This window comes from Myotis daubentonii, chromosome 2 (assembly GCF_963259705.1).
Source record: "Myotis daubentonii chromosome 2, mMyoDau2.1, whole genome shotgun sequence".
NCBI classification, from domain to species: domain Eukaryota; kingdom Metazoa; phylum Chordata; class Mammalia; order Chiroptera; family Vespertilionidae; genus Myotis; species Myotis daubentonii.
This window is the reverse complement of record NC_081841.1, coordinates 97,779,835-97,800,077: the sequence shown is the minus strand read 5'-3', so window position 1 is coordinate 97,800,077 and position 20,243 is coordinate 97,779,835. Positions and strand designations below refer to the sequence as shown.

The 20,243-nt window shown below is 41.8% G+C and overlaps 1 protein-coding gene across 8 annotated transcripts in view; it reads left to right on the top strand.

Annotated features, from left to right (window-relative positions):
• Positions 1-20,243, top strand: part of RAD52 (RAD52 homolog, DNA repair protein) — a 47,709-nt gene that overhangs the window by 17,409 nt on the left and 10,057 nt on the right. For 3 of the 8 annotated variants that reach the window (XM_059683934.1, XM_059683932.1, XM_059683933.1), the window contains exons 2-7: positions 500-604; positions 1,953-2,054; positions 2,839-2,932; positions 3,103-3,170; positions 4,852-4,970; positions 6,368-6,443. In XM_059683934.1, coding sequence (XP_059539917.1) covers positions 518-604; positions 1,953-2,054; positions 2,839-2,932; positions 3,103-3,170; positions 4,852-4,970; positions 6,368-6,443 — 546 coding nt within the window. In that variant the 5' untranslated portion in view covers positions 500-517. Of the gene's footprint in view, positions 1-499; positions 605-1,952; positions 2,055-2,681; positions 2,933-3,102; positions 3,171-4,851; positions 4,971-6,367; positions 6,444-20,243 lie in introns of those variants that run through there. The other 5 variants (XM_059683935.1, XM_059683939.1, XM_059683936.1 and 2 more) reach the window with 5 other exon arrangements.

Genomic DNA, 20,243 nt, shown 5'->3' with positions numbered 1-20,243 from the left:
CCTTCTCTGTGTTACATGTTTCATGTCTGTTAGTCTTCTCCCACTAGCTGGCTTGTTAGCTCTTGGCAAACAGTTCAGTTACTGTGTCTTATGCATTTTGTTGACCCTACAGAGGCCAGGGTCATATTGCACATGTAGTAGGTAGTAATAGGTTCATATCTCTCCCTTAGAGTGTTTTTATAATTTCGACTTTTCACCTGTAAACATTATAATATGTAATTATAATACATTCTCATAAAAATCACCTTTAGTAGCACTATCATCCTAGCAAAAATTTTAGCAGAAAGCAGAAGCAGCCCCTAAAGGACTTTCGGGGGATATGAGACCATAGCTAAGCACCAAGGAATTTAATCCTTGACTGGGGCAGTATTTGGAAGTATTAAGTAAAGTGACTTGTAAAATCTTACATATGGATGTTTTATCTGATTTTTTAGTAGTGGTTCTTGCCTTTTGACTTCAGCATTTTTTGAGATCCCTTTTTAATCTTCTGTTTATATAGAGGTCAACCAGAATCCACATGTCTGGGACTGAGGAAGCAATTCTTAGAGGAGGTGACAGCCATCCCTCTTCTGCTGGTGGCAACTCTGTATTATGCTTTGGACAGGTAACGGTTTGGGTTTTTCACACTTGCAAAGAATGAGGTTAAGTGAAAAAGGTATGAGGAAGCAATTTGTAAAGCACCATCATGTACACATGTGTAAGCTGTTTATTGCTATTTTTCCTTTAGATGCATTATTTGGGAGCCTTTGATGAATACAGGGCATTTTGAAACTTTAGCATCAAAGTACTAACAGTACTGGGGATTACATTTAGCTTTAAATTTTATTTGGTCTTTGGATAGATTATATATTTATGTGATACAACATTCAAAATGAAACAAAGATGATATGTGAACACTTTACTGTTTCTCTATCATTCTGCCCACCTTCACCCAGTTCTTTTTATGGAGGCAGCCAGAATTTCTGGTGTCATGCTATGTAGAGATACCCTGTACATATGAAAGAGATTCTTGCTTTGTCCACCCAAATTCTGTCTTTCTCTTTACCAGAGATCTGCTTGTGAGTATTTATTTCATCTAAATGGGGCAAGGGGGAAACAACCAGGGAGATAAAAATCCAGACAAGCCCTAACCGGTTTGGTTCAGTGGATAGAGCGTCAGCCTGCGGACTGAAAGTTCCCAGGTTCGATTCCGGTCAAGGGCATGTACCTTGGTTGCAGGCACATCCCCAGTGGGAGGTGTGCAGGAGGCAGCTGATCGATGTTTCTCTCTCATCGATGTTTCTAACTCTATCTCTTTCCCTTCCTCTCTGTAAAAAAAAAGTCCATAAAATATATTTTAAAAAGTCCAAACAAGTAGTAGTATATTTATCTGTGTAGGGTGGGAAATGGTTCAATTGAAGAAGAGATACACAACTTTGGAGAAGAAAATGGAATAAAGACTCCCTGTCATGCTTTCTCTGCTCTCCTCCTTTGCCTGCATAAATGTTATATGCAGACTCAGAAGTGGGAATTTTTAGTTTCCCAATTCTGGCTTAAGAAAGTTTTGTAGGGATGGTAGTAACATATAAGGCAGTGGTTCTCAAAATGTGGTTCAGTGACCCCTAGGTATCTCTCAGACCTTTTCAAAGTCCATAAGATCAAAATTATTTTCATAATATTATAAAATACTACTTGCTTTTTTCAGTCTCATTCTCTCATGAATGAACAGTGGAGTTTTCCAGAGACTGCATAGTACGTAGTGGTATCATTGCTCTGATAGCTAGTGGAATGTGTGTCTTAAAAGTGTCTCAGTTGTAATTCCTAATATTAATAGACATAGCCCACATAAACAAAAGCTGTTAGGGTCCACAATACTTTTTAGGAGTGTGTAAAAGTGTGGAGACCAAAAAGTTGGAGACTTGCTGATAAAAAGAATGCTGGAAATGTGACTTTATTTTCCTTCTGGATTGTAGTACCAGTACACAGCAGAGGAATACCAGGCCATCCAAAGTGCTCTGAGGCAGAGGCTGGGCCCAGAATACATAAGTAGCCGCATGGCTGGGGGAGGCCAGAAGGTAGGAGAGTTTATACCTGAATAGTGGGTACCCCTAGGGCTGACTTCTCAGATGATCTTGCCAACCCCCTCTTTGTGTCCTCATGGATTCAGAAGGGCTCTTGTTTACTGATATTGATGTTTCCTACTGTCTTTGGGAAGAGATGGCTTCTAGACTTCATTGTCATCAGAAGTGACCCAAGCGTTGTCTGAGACCTTTATACCTGGCATCATAGGATTTTTACGTAATCCTTTAAAAATGTGTCTCTTACCATTTGTTTCTCATTTTAAGTTTTGTGTATGTTTTGGGTCTTCTGTAATATATGTCAACCTGAGATATGTGTTTTTTTGGAAACTGAGTTTTGGAAACCCCTAGGCAAGTGGATATCTTTATCCTTGAGTCTAATCCAGGGGTGGGCAAACTTTTTGACTCGAGGGCCACAATGGGTTCTTAAACTGGACCGGAGGGCCGGAACAAAAGCGTGGATGGAGTGTTTGTGTGAACTAATATAAATTCAAAGTAAACATCATTACATAAAAGGGTACAGTCTTTTTTTTTTAGTTTTATTCATTTCAAACGGGCCGTATCCGGCCCGCGGGCCGTAGTTTGCCCACGGCTGGTCTAATCCCTTCTAACTGGCTCCTTCAGGAAGGACCTTTGAAAATAAGTTCACTGAGAATTTTCCTGGAATATTTTAGGGCAGTTTTCCCAAAAACCTGGTAAGGAATAAATGAAGTAAATTTTGTTCTACATATAAGAATGGTAAGAAATTTTAACAAGCTATTTTTCTTTAATTTTTTCCTAGGTGTGTTACATTGAAGGCCACAGGGTAATTAATTTGGCCAATGAGATGTTTGGTTACAATGGCTGGGCACACTCTATCACACAGCAGAATGTGGGTGAGCAATGGTGACCTCTTCATTTCCCTGACTTGGCACTGTCTCATTTCTGATAAAAGTATTTTGTGGGTGAAGATGTTGGGTAGGTGTATGTGGTTGCCAGCTGGAAGAATATGGGCGAAGCCCAGGGATCCATGCCTTCTCCTGCTGGTTTTCTCTCCCACTCCTAGATTTTGTTGACTTTAACAACGGGAAGTTCTACGTGGGAGTCTGTGCGTTTGTGCGAGTCCAGTTGAAGGTGAGGGTGAGGAAATAGACTTGCTGCCTCCAAGGTTTGGGGCGGGTGGTGAGAGAGAATAAGCAAGTAGGGAAGTCTCTGGGGTATGGCACAACTAAGCTGCCAGCTAGGGCCCAGAGTTTCTTAAGATGGTGGTATTCAGTGTTTCTTAAGATGGTGGTATTCAAACATTTTTTCCCATGTGTTCCCTAAGACAATTTTGAAAAACTCTGTTCTCTGCACATTTTTAAGTTGACACTTAAAAGTTTCACCATAAATACAAGTAGTTGCAAGAATATATTGTAAACTTTTACATTCTAAAATAAATCTGTTATATCTTTTTATAATGTACCAAATGATTCTAATTATCATAGAGTATTAAATACTACTATCCATTCAAAAGTACATGAGCAAGCTATTCTTTTACTTTTAAGCAAGCTATTCTTTAATCATAAGAAATTTTACATTGTTTCTTCTTGAACTCATATTCCCATTCTATTTCTCTGCTGGCTTTTTTCCTAATATAATATATATTTCTCATAGAATTTTTTTTTATAAGAGAGAGAGAGGAAGGGAGAGGGCTAGAGATATAGGAACATTGATGAGAAAGAAACATCGATTGGCTGCCTCCTGCACATCCCTTACTGGAGATTGAGCCCACAACCCAGGAATTAAACCAGTGACCTCTTGGTTCATGGGTTAACACTCAACCACTGGGCCACACTGGCTGGGCTGAAACCTTTTTTTTTATTAATAACTGTACCAAACTTCTCTTCCTCGTTTGTGTATGTGTGTGTGTATAAAATTAAAATTTTTTGGTAAATTTCCAGTGACTTGAAGGATCTAAATAAAAATTTTTTTCTGAATTGAGTTATTGTTATAGGTAGTATTAGCATACAATTGATCAATCAATTTTGTTTATGTGGAAGAGACAACATAACTCCATCCAAATTTTTATACTTAATAAAAATAAAATTATATGGAAAATGCATTTCTTGGGTGGATAAAGCTGTTTTTTTTCTATTTAGTTAGTTTATATATCCATTAGTTAATGTTACTTATTCCTAGTCAGAACATTCAGCCTTAATTCTATTCTGACTTTTTATTTTATAAGTAGTACTGAAAAGCCTTAGTCATATAAATAAACTGGAAATGGAAAGAGTTTCGTTATAGTATCACTCATTACGTTGAATGCTTTCTGAGTTATATTTCAAAAAATCATACATTGCTATCATCAGGAATTGTATTCAGTTCTCTGTATGCTAACAACTTGATCAGATCCGTCTTCACTGGTGGTGAAGGCCAAGCTGTGGGTACCGCATGTCTTGCGAAAGGATTTGCTGTCCGATCAGTAGAGTGTTAAATACAATATTTAAAATTGTCCTTTTGTTAGGTGTCCAGAGGTTTTTATACCTTTAGGTAGTGCATCTTAGTGAGATTTTGGGTGGGTTGGATATGTAAAAGAGGAAGTGGGAAAGGAGAATTGTCTTAACCACAGTCACGTTTCCAAGTGGATCCGATTTAGGAAATAGTACTGGAAATTGAGTCTCTTAAACTCTCTGTGCCCATGTGCCCTTTCGCAGGGCCCTGGGTTATATGTGCCCAGAGTGAATGCTGCTGCTTGAGGGAAAGAAGAGCTGTTGAACCAGAGACACAGCTGCAGACTTTCATGTTAGACTTTGAACTCCTTTTCTACCTCCAGGATGGTTCATATCATGAAGATGTGGGCTATGGTGTTAGTGAGGGCCTCAAGTCAAAAGCCTTGTCTTTGGAGAAGGCAAGGAAGGAGGCAGTGACAGATGGGCTGAAGCGAGCACTGAGGTAAGCAAAAAGGGTTGGAGTCTAACCGCTTCATTTCAGTGCCTTTTTCAAAGCAGTTTTGTTCTTTTTGAAAAGGTAGTATATTCACACTAGAGGGTCAGTACACAAAATTCATGCACAGGTAGGGTCCTTAGTGGTTTCTGGCTGCCAGCCAGGGCCTCCCTTTCCCCGGCTGCCAGCTGCTGGCTGGGGCCTCCCTTCGTTCCGCGCCACCCTCTGGTGGTCAGCACACGTCATAGCAGTTGGTCAAACTCCCGAGGGGACACTTTGCCTATTAGGCTTTTATATATATAGATTGTCCAAAAATCAAAATACATAGGTCTCACTCCCTGTCTGCCCTGCTTTTCTATTCTTCCTTGTATTTTCCCAGTGCTATTTTATGCTTAAGTCTCTGCTTCTGAGAATAAGTAGTAGATTACTATGTTCTCTGTTTTGTACTTGATTTTGCACTTGCTTCTCCTCCACTCAGTAAGGTATTTGGGGACCTTTCGACATGGGTACATAAATAGTTTCCTCATTCTCTTTAACACAGCTAAACACCTCTTCATTGTGTATACATCACTTAGTTAATTAATTAATTAATTAATTTAAATCAAGGATTTTTTTTTCATTGATTTCTAGAGAGAGTGCAAGGGAGGAAGGAGGGGGAGGGGAGAGAGAGAGAGAGAGAGAGAGAGAGAGAGAGAGAGAGAGAGAGAGAGAGAGAGAAACACCGACTTGAGAGAGACTCATTGATTAATTGCCTCCCACATGTGCCCCAACTGAGGTATGTGCCCTTGACAGGGAATCGAACCCTCAACCCTTCTGTCCGTGGGCTGGTGCTCTAACCACTGAGCAACTGGCCAGGGCTCACTTAGTTAACTTAGTTATTAACCTTTTGGGGTCATAGATACATTTGAAATTTAAAGTGAATTGGATCACCAGGAAAGTACATGTATAAACATTCACTAAAAATTTGCAATACCATAGCCTGTAAGGGAGTGTGTACTAGTATATCCTGAGTAAAGAACTTTAATGGAGGATTGAGCCCCTAAGGGGGTGTGTCCCATTATTGGGGAATTGGAGCAGTCCTGGGGAATAAAAGATCTCTGCTCTGGAATTTGCGCTCCATGCCAGGAGGTAGCTAATGGGGTTTTGTGAATGGTGTCTGAGTCTTCTTATTCATTGCCTCTCATTGAGGACAGGGATTTGTGACTGTTATGCCTCCTGCTGTATTCTCACAACCTAACACTGTGCAGGAACATGGCAGATGCTCAATAACCAGTTTTAAAGGCATATTAGGATCTATTTTTTTGGCTGCTGTTGAGAAGCAGCTTGCACAGAGTTGTAACTCTGTTCTCTGATACTTACATATAACAATTCTCACCCCTGTTTCCCTTTTTATTTCTTACCCTTAGAAGCTTTGGGAATGCACTTGGAAATTGTATTCTGGACAAAGACTATCTGAGGTCACTGAATAAACTTCCACGCCAGGTATGTTAGAAGTAAATGAATGGAATGCATTGCAGTAAAGATATAACTAATTCCCTTGTGTCATGGGTTGAGTATTACACAGCTCTAGAGGGTCTGGAATGTGTATTTTGGACTCTGACTATCAGAGCTTATAAGAATCAGTCCCCTTATTTCACAGCTGAAGAAATTGAAGTCTAGAGAATGTTATTTCTGTCATTTACATAGAGAACTGTGGTTGTCAGTGGCCTGTGAAATCTTAAAAGAGCACATAACCCTCAGCTGCACCACTGTCATTTCTCAGAAGCACTCAGGGCCTCCCCTGTGCAACCTTCTTGCTTTTCATTAGTCTTGGTGTCAGGGTCAGATCTCCCTTGTTTCTGTCAATGTCTATCCCCTGATCTGAGCATTGGCCTTTGAAGAATTGGGTCTGGAGTGTCCCTGTGGCTGTTCCTCTGTGGCATTCTCTGAGGTCCCTGCAGTGCTGCCACCTGGGGCAGCATTCTCTTAGGGGTACTTTTTCTTGTGGAACCCCTAATAGAGGTGTGTGTCAATTGGCATCTGTCAAAACTCCATTTATTTTGTTTTTTAAAAATTCTTTTTATATGTTATTATATATGTACTCAGTTTGCTAATATTTTGCTATGGATTTTTGCATCTATGTTTACAACAGATAATTGTCATAGTTTTTCTTTTCTTTTTTTCTTTATAGTAAAAAACATATAATAAAATTTAAAATTTTAACCATTTTTAAGTGTACAGTTCAGTAGTGAAAACAGATCTCTAGAAATTTTTTATCTTTATTACTGACACTCACTATCCATAAAACCCTTTTCCCTTTCTTCCAGTACCTGATAGCCACCATTCTACTCTGTTTCTATGAATTTGACTACTTTAGATGTCTCCTAAAGTGGTAACATACAGTTTTTGTTCATTTGTGACTGGTTTATTTCATTTAGCATGATGACCTCAAGGTTCCATCTATGTTGTAGCTTGTGTCAGAATTTCCTTCCTTTTATTTTTTATTTATTTTTTATTGCTTAAAGTATTATAAAGAGTATTACATATGTCTCCTTTTACCCCCACTTGACAATCCACCAGCCTCCCCTACCCCCCAGTGTCTTATGTCCATTGGTTATGCTTATATGCATGCATACAAGTCCTTCGGTTGATATCTTACCACCGCCCCCCCCCCCCCCCCCAGCCCCACAACCCTCCCCAGCCTTCCTGCTGTAGTTTGATAGTCTGTTCGAGGCTGCTCTGCCTCTGTATCTATTTTTGTTCATCAGTTTATAATGGTCTTTATTATCCATAAATGAGTGAGATCATGTATTTTTCCTTCATTGACTGGCTTATTTCACTTAGCATAATGCTCTCCAGTTCCATCCATGCTGTTGCAAATGGTAAGAATTCCTTCCTTTTTACAGCAGTATAGTATTCCATTGTGTAGATTTCCACAGTTTTCTAATCCATTCATCTGTTAATGGGCACTTAGGCTGTTTCCAGATCTTAGCTATGGTGAATTGTGCTGCTATGAACATGGGATGTATATATCCTTTCTGATTGGTGTTTCTGGTTTCTTGGGATATATTCCTAGAAGTGGGATCACAGGGTCAAATGGGAGTTCCATTTGTAGTTTTTTGAGGAAACTCCATACTGTCTTCCATAGTGGCTGCACCAGTCTGCATTCCCACCAGCAGTGCACGAGTGTTCCTTTTTCTCCACATCCTCTCCAGCACTTGTCGTTTGTTGATTTGTTGATGATAGCCAATCTGACAGGTGTGAGATGGTACCTCATTGTTGTTTTGATTTGCATCTCTCAGATGATTAGTGACTTTGAGCATGTTTTCATATGTCTCTTGGCTTTCTGAATGTCCTCTTTTGAAAAGTGTCTATTTAGGTCCTTCGCCCATTTTTTGATTGGATTGTTTATCTTCCTTTTGTTAAGTTGTATGAGTTCCCTATAAATGTTGGAGATTAAACCCTTATCGGTGATAACATTGGCGAATATGTTCTCCCATACAGTGGGCTTTCTTGTTGTTTTGTTGATGGTTTCTTTTGCTGTGCAGAAGCTTTTTATTTTGATGTAGTCCCATTTGTTTATTTTCTCTTTAGTTTACAATGCCCTAGGAGCTGTATCGGTAAAGAAAGAATTTCCTTCCTTTTAAAGGCTAAATAATATTCCATTGTATGTTAGTATCATATTTTTGGGTTGCTGCTATTGCTTGGCTGTAGTCTATAATGTTGTTATGAATATGGATGTGCAATTACTACTTTGAGACTCTGCTTTCAATTAATTTGGATACATATCCAGAAGTGGGGTTGCTGGTCCATTTGGTAGTTATATTTTTGATGAACTTCTATTCTGTTTTCTATGAAGGCTGCACCATTTTGCAGTTCAACCAACAGTGCACAAGGGTCCCAATTTCTCCACATCCTTGTCAACATGTGCTATTTCTTTTCTTTTTAAAATATATTTTATTGATTTTTTACAGAGAGGAAGGGAGAGGGATAGAGAATTAGAAACATCAATGAGAGAGAAACTTCTATCAGCTGCTTCCTGCACACCCCCTACTGGGGATGTGCCCGCAACCAAGGTACATGCCCTTGACTGGAATCGAACCTGGGACCTTTCAGTCCGCAGGCCAATGCTCTATCCACAGCCAAACTAGTCAGGGCTGCTATTTTTTTTCTCATTGTTTTTATAGTAGCCTTTCTAATGGGTGTGAGATGATATCTTTTTAAAAAATTTAATCTAATTAAAAATACATTATTTTTTGGTTAATACTTACCCAAGGATATTTTTTCCATTGATTTTCAGAGAGAGTGGAAAGGAGGAGGAGGAGGAGGAGGAGGAGGAGGAGGAGGAGAGAGAGAGAGAGAGAGAGAGAGAGAGAGAGAGAGAGAGAGAGAGAGAGATTGATTGGCTGTCTCCCAGGGCTGGGGATCAAACCTACAGTCTAGGTATGTACCCTTGACCATGATTGAACCCGTGACCCTTTGATGCGCAGACCAACTCTCCAACCATTGAACCATGCTGGTTAGGTGATAACTTATTGTGGTTTTGATTGCATTTCTCTGATGATTACTGATGTCGAACATCTTTTTATATGCTTATTGGCTATTTGTATATCATCTTTGGAGAAATGTCTATTCAAGTCCCTTGCCCATTTTTAAACTTGGCTATTTGATTTTTTTGTTGTTGAGCTGTAGGAGTTCTTTACATATTCTGAATATTAACCTTTTTAAAAAATTTTTTAATTTTTAAAATATTTTTTATTGATTTTAGAGAGGAAGGGAGAGGGAGAGAGAGAAAGAAACATCAATGATGAGAGAGAATCATTGATTGGCTGCCTCCTGTACGCCCCCTGCTGGGGATCGAGCCCACAACTCGGGCATGTGCCCTTGACTGGAATTGAACCTGGGACCCTTCAGTCCATAGACCGATACTCTATCCACTGAGCAAAACCAGCTAGGGCTGAATATTAACCTCTTATCAAAGATGTGATTGCAAGATTTTTTCTATTCCATAGGTTACTTTTTAAGTTTTCAAGTTTGATGTAGTCCCTTTTGTATATATCTGCTTTTTTAGCCCATGTTTTTGGAGTCATATTCAAAATATCATTGCCAAATCCAATATCATGAAGTTTTCCTCTGTGTTTTATTTTATGAGTTTTAGATCTTGGAGACTTAAGTTTAAGTCTTAACTCTATTTTGAATTTATTTATTTTACTTTTTTTTAATCCTCATCTGAGGATATTTTTCCATTGATTTTTAGAGAGAATGGAAGAGAGGGGGAGAGACAGAGAGAGAGAAACATTGATTGGTTGCCTCCTGCAAGTGCCCCGACCAGGGTGGGGATTGATCCTGCAACCCAGGCATGTGCCCTTGACCAGAATCGAACCTGGGACATTTTGGTCTGCAGGCCGATGCTCTATCCACTGAGCCAAACCAGCTAGGGCTATTTTGTTAACTTTTATTAGCATTTATTTTATGCTAAATTCACTTCCTGGCCATAACTGTTTGTTTCTTCATTTTTTTCTGGGATATCTTATTATTATTATTATTTTTCAACCTACCTCTTCTGGTTTAGGAGCAATCTGCTCTTTTTCAGTAAGGATCATCTCAATGTGCCCACGAGGTCTGTAAGTTCTGCACTGCATCTTGGGAACTTTCACCTGGAGGAGCTCAATGACCAGAGAGTCTATATCTAAACCCTTCAGTTCAGCCTTACTCTGCATTTTTTAGCGTGTGCAGCAAAAATTTAGCACTCTTTTTGGGCCACCAACCCTGTGTCCACCCCCACTCTTAGGCCTGACATTTATCAATTTCACCATTGTAATGACAGAGTAGTACACATTCCTCTGTAAAGTGGCATTCTTCAGATACTCAGTGGCTTTTCAGATATGCATACCCTTGATGGCCTGGGAAGTTTCACGAGTGTTCTTAAAGTAAACATGATGATTTGAACCTCTTGATTTGCATGATTTTGAGAGGTTTTCTGGACCAAGTGAATAGTGAACCATTTTTAGAGGTCACCTCAGGTTGCTGACAGGAAGAGGTAGAATTTATTTTTGTATGTGATGTGGATTTCCAGTTTACCCAGCCTCATTTGTTGAAGAGACTCTCCTTTCCTTAGTGAGTGGTCTTGGCATGCTTGTTGAAGATCATTTGATCATATGTGCAAGGTTTTATTTCTGGGTTCTGTATTCTTTTCCATTGGTCTATATTTGTCTTTATGGCAGTACCATACCATTTTGATTACTGTAGATTTGTAATATGTTTTGAAATAAAGTGGTGTGAGTCCTCCAACTTTGTTCTTTTTTTTTTTTTTTTTTTTTTGCAAAGTTATTTTTGCTATTTGAGGTCCCTTAAGAGTTCATCTGAATTTTAGGGTGAATTTTTTATTTATGCAAAAAATGCCATTGAAATTTTGATAGAGACTGTGTTCGATCTATAGATCACTTTGGTAATGTGGACATTTTCTTTTTTTAACAAGCTTAAATTTTTTTTTTTAGACAAAGTATTAAATTTAAAATTTTAGAATGGTATTTGCTTTACAGAAAAAATGCAAAGCCTAGTACAGAGTTTTGTATAGGACATACTCAGTTTTCCCTATTGTAAACATTTTATAGTCATACAGTATACTTGTCACACTAATGACTTACTATTGATCTGATATTATTTACTAAAGTCCATACTATGTGCAGATTTCCTTAGTTTTTTTCTGTCCCAGGAGACTACCCAGGAGACCACATTATACTTGTCATGTCTCCTCAGACTCCTCTTAGACTTGCCTTAATTAGATGACTTTGATAGTTTTGAGAAATGCTAGAAGTATTTTGTAGAAAGTCCCTCAATTGGGATTTGTCTGATATTTTTCTTATGATTAGACTGGGGTTATGGGTTTTGGGGAGGAAGGTCATAGAGGTAAAGTGCCATTTCATCACATCAAGGATACATACTACCAACATGACTAATCATATTTGATGTTGACCTTGGTTACCTGGCTGAGTGAGTGTTTCTTAGGTTTCTCCACTGTAAACCCACTGTTTTTCTCCCCTGTTCTAATTGTCACTATGTGAGACTACACATAGCGGTGAGGAGTTAATCCCACCTTCTTGAAGGGGAATAGCCACACAAATTATACAAAATTCTTCTACACAGGAGATTTGTTTCTTCTCTCCCATTTTATTTCATTACTAGAGGCCCGGTGCACAAAAATTTGTGCACTCGGGGGGGAGGGGGAGTCCCTCAGACCAACTTGCCCTCTCGCAGTCTGGGACCCCTCGGGAGATAACGACCTGCTAGCTTAGGCCTGCTCCCGGGTGGCAGAGGGCAGGCCCAATCCCTAGGTGCCACCCCTGGTTGGGCTCAGAGCAGGGCCGATTGGGGAGTTGGGGCGCCGCGCCCTGTCACGCACAGAGCAGGGCCAATCGGGGTTGGGGCGATGCCCCCTGTCATGCACAGAGCAGGGCCCATCAGGGGGGTTGGGGCTCCGTACCCTGTCACACACAGAGCAGGGCCGATCAGGGGGTTGAGGAGCTCCCCCCTGTCACTCACAGAGTAGGTCTGATAGGGGAGTTGGGGCACCGCCCCCTGTCACACACAGAGCAGGGCAGATCAGGGGATTGGGGCGCCGCCCTCTATCACCCACAGGGCAGGGCCGATCTGGGGGTTGGGGCGCCGCCACTGTCACACTCAGGGCAGGGCCGATGGGGAGGTTATGGCTCTACCCCGTCACACACAGAGCAGGGCCCATGGTGGGGGGGAGGGTTTTGGGGCGCCGCACCCTGTCACACACAGAGCCGCAGGGTGATCAGGGGGTTGGGGAGCTCCCCCCTATCAGGCACAGAGCAGGGCTGATCAGGGGGTTGGCGGATAGGGAGGTTGTGGCCCCGCCCCCTGTCACACACAGCTGCAGGGCGATCAGGAGGTTTGGGCGCTGCCCCCTGTCACGCTTATCCTGGTGCCGGGAGGCCTCGCAGCTCCGCTGATCCCGGTGCTGGGAGGCATATTATGCCGGGGTCCAGCCCCAGCGGGTCCAGGGGTTCCCAAAGGCGTAGACGGAGTCGGCGAAGAAGGAAGGACACGGAGACAGTGTTCAGTTGATCAGCAGCCTAGCCAGGATCTCTAGCCAGGATCTCCAGCCAAGTTCTGGTCTGGATCTCCAGAGAGGTTCTGCTTCGGATCTCCAGCGAGGTTCTATAGCCATGTTCCCTCGCTAGGTTCTCCAGCCAGGTTCTGTCCAGGCTCTCCAGTCAGGTTCAGTGTCCAGGTTCCAGTCAGGTTCTCCTGCCAATCTCTGTAGTCAGGTTCAGTCCAGGATCCCTTGCCATGTTCTCCCGCTAGGCTCTGTCTCTAGGCTCCGAGGCCAGTCCCTCTCCAGGATCCTCCGGCATGCTCTCTCCAGCGAAGTTCTTCTGTCTCTAGAGAACATTCTGTGTAGGTTCTGTGCCTAGGCTCTGTCTCTCTTGGTCCTGTCTTCCAAGCCCTGTGTCCTTAGTTCTGTGTTCTGAGTTCTGTCTCTTGCTGTCTTGTTACATCTGTATTTATACCAGTTGATTCAATCCTATCAATCTCTATTACAAAGGTTAGGGCATTTCTTATCTCCATTCCAGGGAGTAAAGATTATGTAGCTTAAGCATGATTGTTTGTAGTGATTAACTACCCGCCTGGCACTTAGTTAAGGAGTTTCATCCCCTCCCTGACTTCAGGGAAAAATTCCTACCTGGGGAAACAACCTTTCTAGGAGAGGCATCCCCTCCCTGACTTCAGGGAAAAATTCCTACCTGGAGAAACAACCTTTCTAGGAGAGGTGACCTTGGTTAAAACACAGCGCCAAGAAGGTGAGCAAACATATTAAGAACTGTATGCCATATATGCCAGGTCCCTTGAAACAGCAAGGATGGACTGGCTCCCGGCAATATTACCCTTTTACTATATAGGATAGAAGCCTGGTGCATGGTTGGGGGCCGGCTGGTTTGCCCTGAAGGGTGTCCTGGATCAGGGTGGGGGTCCCCACTCGGGTGCCTGGCCAGCCTGGGTGAGGGGATGATGGCTGTTTGCAGCTGGTCACACACCCTTCAGGGTGGGGGTCCCCACTGGGGTGCCAGGCCAGCCTGGATGAGGGGATGATGGCTGTTTGCAGCTGGTCACACACCCTTCAGGGTGGGGGTCCCCACTAGGGTGCCTGGCGAGTCTGGGTGAGGGGCTGAGGGCTGTTTTCAGGCTGGCGGGTGACTGAAGCTCCCAACCGCTCCTTTTTTTCTTTATTCTGGGCCAGCTTTAGCTCTGGCTCCAGCTCTGAGGCCTCTGCTGCTGAAAGCATGTATCTGGTTTGTTTGGGTTCTATAATCGAAACACTGTTTCAACTCCAACTCTGAGATCCGGGCTGGCTGAAAGCAGGTTTCTGGGGTTTTGTTTAGCTTCTATATTTGTAACAATGTTTCAAACTGCAAGCTCAGAGGCCGCAAGGCAGGCGGGAACATTGGTTTCCTCTGTCACTGAAGCAAGCAAGCCTCATGGTAGCTTCAAGCTGCCTGGCTGCCGGCCGCCATCTTGGCTGGCTGTTAATTTGCATATCACCCTGATTAGCCAATGGGAAGGGTAGCAGATGTACGGCTAATTACCATGTTTCTCTTTTATTAGATAGGATGGTTTTAGTTGTATTTTATTTCATTTCTGATTTCAATTAAATAATCTTTTCTTAGATAAACTAGCTAAGGGCTTTTCAATTTTGTTACTCTTTTCAAAATAACTCTTAATTTTGTTGATTTTTTTTCTATTATCTTACTGTTCTCTACTTCATGTGTCTCTGCTCTAAGCTGTATTTATTTCCTTTCTTCTGCTAACTTATAAACTTCCCTGTTAGCATTGCTTTTGCTGCATACCATAAGATTTGGTAAGTTGTGTTTTCATTTTCTCAAGATAATTTCTAATTTCCCTTGTGACTTATTCCTTGATCAATTGTTCTTTTAAGAGTGTGCTATTTTATTTCCACATATTTGTGGATTTTCCATTTTCCTTCTGCTATTGATTTCTAGTTCATTTCATTGTGATCAGTAAAGATACTTTGTATCATTTCTGTCTTCTTCAATTTAAGACTTGTTTTATAGCCTAACATGTGGTTTATCCTGAAGAATGTTCTGTGTATACTTGGGAAATACAGGGTGTCCCCCCAAAAATGTATACACACCCTTTGAATAATTATAAAGGCAGTATTTATTAAAATATATTTTATTTTCAAAATTAAGCTATCAACTGTTAAAGTGTGTATACATTTTTTGGGGACACCCTGTACATATCTTATTGTTGGGTGGAGTAGTCTGTAAATGTCTATTTGGTCCAATTTGCTCTTACAGCATTCAAATTCTCTATTGCCTTAATGATCTTATGTCTGATTGTTGTATCCGTTATTGAAAGTTAGGGTATCAGAGTCTCCTGTTATTGTGTTGCTATGTATTTCTTTTTTACAATCTGTCAAAATTTGCTTTATAAATGTAGGAGCTCTGCTACCTAGTATATAAATACTTATAATTGTTATATCTTCTTAGTGAATTGATCCTTTTATCATTATATTATGTCCTTTGTCTCTTATAACAGTTTTTGACTTAAGTCTATTTATGTCTGATATTAGTATAGTCCTCCTGCGCCTTTTTGGTTTCCATTTACATGGATATCTTTTTATATCCTTTCACCTTAGGCCTATTTGTGTTCTTAGATATAAAGTGAGTCTCTTGGAGAAAGCATAGAGTTGTATCTTGTTTTTTGTATTCATCCATTCAGCCACTTTTTTTTTTAAATTGGGGAAGTTAATCCATTTGCATTTAAAGTTTTATTGATAGGGAAGCCCTTATTGTCATTTGGTTAATTGTTTTCTGTATGTCTTGTTGCTTTTTTGTCCCTCCTTCCTTCTCTTATTATCTTCCTTTGTGTCTTGAATATTTTTTGGTAGTGACATTAGATTTCCTCTTGTTTATATGTGTATATTCTACAGATATTTTCTTTGTGGTACTATTGTAATTATGTAAAAAATCTTACAGTTATAGCATTTTATTTTATATATTTTATATCCACTAACATAGATTTATAGTTACAAAAGTTTTAATGGTTTTAAAATTATATTTTATATTCATTATATATTTTAATGTCTTTCATATAAATTCTGTGCACCAAAATTAAAATAATATGTGCCGGGGTCCAGCCCCAGCGGGTCCAGGGGTCCCCAGAGGTGTGGATGGAGTCGGCGAAGAAGGAATGACACAGAGGCAGCGTTCAGTTGATCAGCAGCCTAGCCAGGATCTCCAGCCAGGATCTCCAGCCAAGTTCTGGTCTGGATCTCCAGAGAGGTTCTTCTTCGGATCTCCAGCGAGGTTCTGTAGCCATGTTCCCTCGCTAGGTTCTTCAGCCAGGTTCTGTCCAGGTTCTCCAGCCAGGTTCAGTCACCAGGTTCTAGACAGGTTCTCTTGCCAATTTCTGTAGTCAGGTTCAGTCCAGGATCTTTTGCCATGTTCTCTCCAGCGAAGTCCTTCTGTCTCTAGAGAACGTTCTGTGTAGGTTCTGTGCCTAGGTTCGGTCTCTCTTGGTCCTGTCTTCTAAGTCCTGTCTCCTAAGTTCTGTGTTCTAAGTTCTGTCTTGTTACATCTGTATTTATACCAGTTGATTCCAATCCTATCAATCTCTATTCCAAAGGTTAGGGCGTTTCTTATCTCCATTCCAGGGAGTAAAGATTATGTAGCTTAAGCATGATTGTTCCTAGTTAAAGTGATTAATTACCCGCCTGGCACTTAGTTGAGGGGTTTTATTCCCTCCCTAACTTCAGGGAAAAATCCCTACCTGGGGAAACAACCTTTCTCTGAGAGGTGACCTTGGTTAAAATACACAGCGCTAAGGGGAGCAAACATATTAAGAACAGTATGCTATATATACCAGGTCCCTTGAAACAGCAAGGATGGACCGGCTCCCGGCAAATATGGTTTTGCCCATGTATTTACCTTTACTGGAGAAATTTTATATTATATGCTTCATGTTGCTGTCTAGTACTATCCTTTTGTTTCAATTTGAAGGAATCCAGTTAGTACTTTTTTTTCTTTTTTGTGTGAATCCTCACTTGAGTATATTTTTCCATTGATTTTTAGAGAGTGTGGAAGGGAGAGACACAGAGAGAAACATCGATGTGAAAGAGACACATTGATTGGTTGCTTCCCGTAGGCGCTCCGACCAGGGCCAGGAATCAAACCTGCAACCAAGGTACAATGCCCTGACCGGAATCAAACTTGAAACCCTTCAGTCCACAGGCTGATGCTCTAGCCATTGAGCCAAACCAGCTAGGGCCAATTAGAATTTTTTGAAGAGTAGATCTAGAGCTACTGAACTCCGTCTGCTTTTGTTTATTTGAGAAAGTCTTAATTTCTCCAATTTTGAATGATAGTTTTTCTGGATATAGTATTCTTTGAATATGTCATCCTATTCCTTTCTAGCCTGTAAGACTTCTACTGAGAAGTTTAAGGATCTTTTGAAGGTTCTCTTGTATATGATTTGCTTTTCTCTTGTTGCTTTTGAGATTTCTCTTTGTCTTTGATTTTTTTTAATTTTAAAAATATATTTTATTGATTTTTTACAGAGAGGAAGGGAGAGGGATGGAGAGTTAGAAACATCGATGAGAAAGAAACATCAATCACTTGCCTCCTGCACACCCGCTACTGGGGATGTGCTTGTAACCAAGGTACATGCCCTTGACTGGAATCGAACCTGGGACCCTTCAGTTTACAGGCCAATGCTCTATCCACTGAGCCAAACCAGTTAGGGCTGTCTTTAACTTTTAATTGACATATAACATTTTATTAGTTTTAGGTGTACAACATAATGATTCAATATTTGTATATATTACAAAATAATCATATTAAGTCAGTTAACATCCACCACAGTACTAAGTTTTTTTTCTTATGATGAGAACTTTTAAGATTTACTCTTTTAGCAAGTGTCAGATATACCATACAACCCAGTATTATTAACTCTAGTCACCATGCTGTACATTATATCCCCATAACTTATGTTATAAATAGAAGTTTGTACCTTTTGACCCACTTCATCCATTGTGCCCGCCCTGTATTGCCTCTGACAATAAGTTCTCTGTACCTAGGAGCTGATGTGTTTTTTTGTTGTTGTTGTTGTTTAAGATTTCACAAATAAGTGAGATTGATATTTATCTTTGTCTAACTTGTTTAGCATAATGCCTTCAAGGTCTATTGATGTTATCATAAATGGCAAGATTTCCTCCTTCATGGTAAATAACATTCTATTGTGTGTTATTCTTTAACCGTTTTCTTTAACCATTCATTCATCAGTGGCTACCTCCTTTGCTCCCATGTCTTGGCTATTGTAAATAATGTTACAGTGAACATGGGGGGTGTGGATATCTTTTCAAGTTAGTGCTTTCATTTTCTTCAGATAACTATCCAGAAGTAAAATTGTTAAATCGTTAACTAACAATTCTCTTTTTAGTTTGATATAGTTTCACTTGTTGATTTTTTCTCTTTTTTAAAATTATCTTTGCTTAGATCAACCGTGGGCAAACTACGGCCCGCGGGCTGGATCCGGCCTGTTTGAAATGAATAAAACTAAAAAAAAAAAAAAGACCGTACCCTTTTATGTAATGATGTTTAGTTTGAATTTATATTAGTTCACACAAACACTCCATTCATGCTTTTGTTCCGGCCCTCCGGTCCAGTTTAAGAACTCATTGTGGCCCTCGAGTCAAAAAGTTTGCCCACCCCTGGCTTAGATCATATCATAGTGTTATTTAAAAAAAATTTTTTTTTTGTTAATCCTCACTTGAGAATATTTTTTTTCCCCATTGATTTTTAGAGAGCGTGAAAGGGAGAGACAAAGAGAGAGAGAGAAAAACATCAATGTGAGAGACACATTGATTGGTTGCCTCTAGCATGTTCCCCAACTGGGGTCAGGGGTCGAGCCCGCAATCGAGGTGCATGCCCTTGACCATAATTGAACCCATGACCCTTCAGTTGTTGGCTGACGCTCCAATCACTGAGCCAAACCAGCTGGGGTATTATTTTTAAGTAGAGGCCGGGTGCATGAAACTCATGCACGACGGTGGGGGGAGGGGGTCCCTCAGCCTGGCCTGCACCCTTTCCAATCCGGGACCCCTTGGGGGATGTCCGATTGCACTTTTAACAGATGACAGCTCCATTGTTGTTTCTTTCTTTTCATACTTAAACCCATTGGAATTAGTAGGTATTCAAAGTGTGTATACATTTTGGGGGGACATCCTGTATGTCTCTAGTCAGTGGTGAAAGGAACCAATGGCGGGTTTGGAACTCCCAGACAGGGAACCTCGCATCTCCCCACTCCGCTTTCCACCTTCGGGGGCAGTGGGAGAATCAATGTTTTCTCTCATTAACTCGGAAAAGCACGTCATGTCACCCTCTGCCCGGCAGGAGTGCGCTAGGCCCCGAGCGAGTGAGACTTAGGGCGGCCTTCACTCATGGGTGCCAGCACCCCCAGTGCACATTCCTCCTCTGCAGTCAACCGGACTCTCCCACTGTTTTACTGAGAGGATGGGCCTCCTTGCCTCCTCTGGGTTCCCGACTTCAAACGCTGACCAAAGGCACCTCAGGGAGGGCCGCTCCATGCCCACCAGGTGTGTCTGTCCACACCTGCTCCCGACTCAGCACATGCATTAGCCCCACAGAGGCGATCTCGTCCGCACTGGCCTCGCGGGAAGGGGTGTCACCACTCCGCCCTCTCACTGTCATATCACAGGTGCCCATCCTGAGCACGCAGACACGCTCCAAAGGACGTGAGCACGCTGGAGGGGACATGCGCATGGAGGGGATGTGTACACATCGTGTGAGGGATGTAGGCACGCCAGGGTTGACGGAAGTGTGGTGGAGGGGCGGGGGGAACATGTGGGCGCCGTGGTCCGGGACTGTTGCGGGTGCAGTGGGTGACAGCACGCTGTGGGACATTCACACGCAAGGGAAGTGGGGAGGGGAGAGGATGCGTGCCCCGGAGGCCTGCACCTGCGCAGATCCGCAAACCCGGGCGGCTTGGCCAGGAGGACATCAGTCTGGCCCGCCATGGTGGCTGTCCTTTCGATCGGCACCTTCTGGGCCAGGAGGCTGCACCGCAATCAGCCAGCAGCGAGGGTGAGGGTGAGAGCGAAGGCGGCTGGCTGAGAGTGCTTCACAGACAACCAGCACACCATCAGTCGCAGGGGCCGCCGCCACCAGCCGCCTCGTCACCGGGCCCTGTGCTACCTCGGTCACTGCGGTCCTTCCAGGCCCTCGGCACACAGGGAGC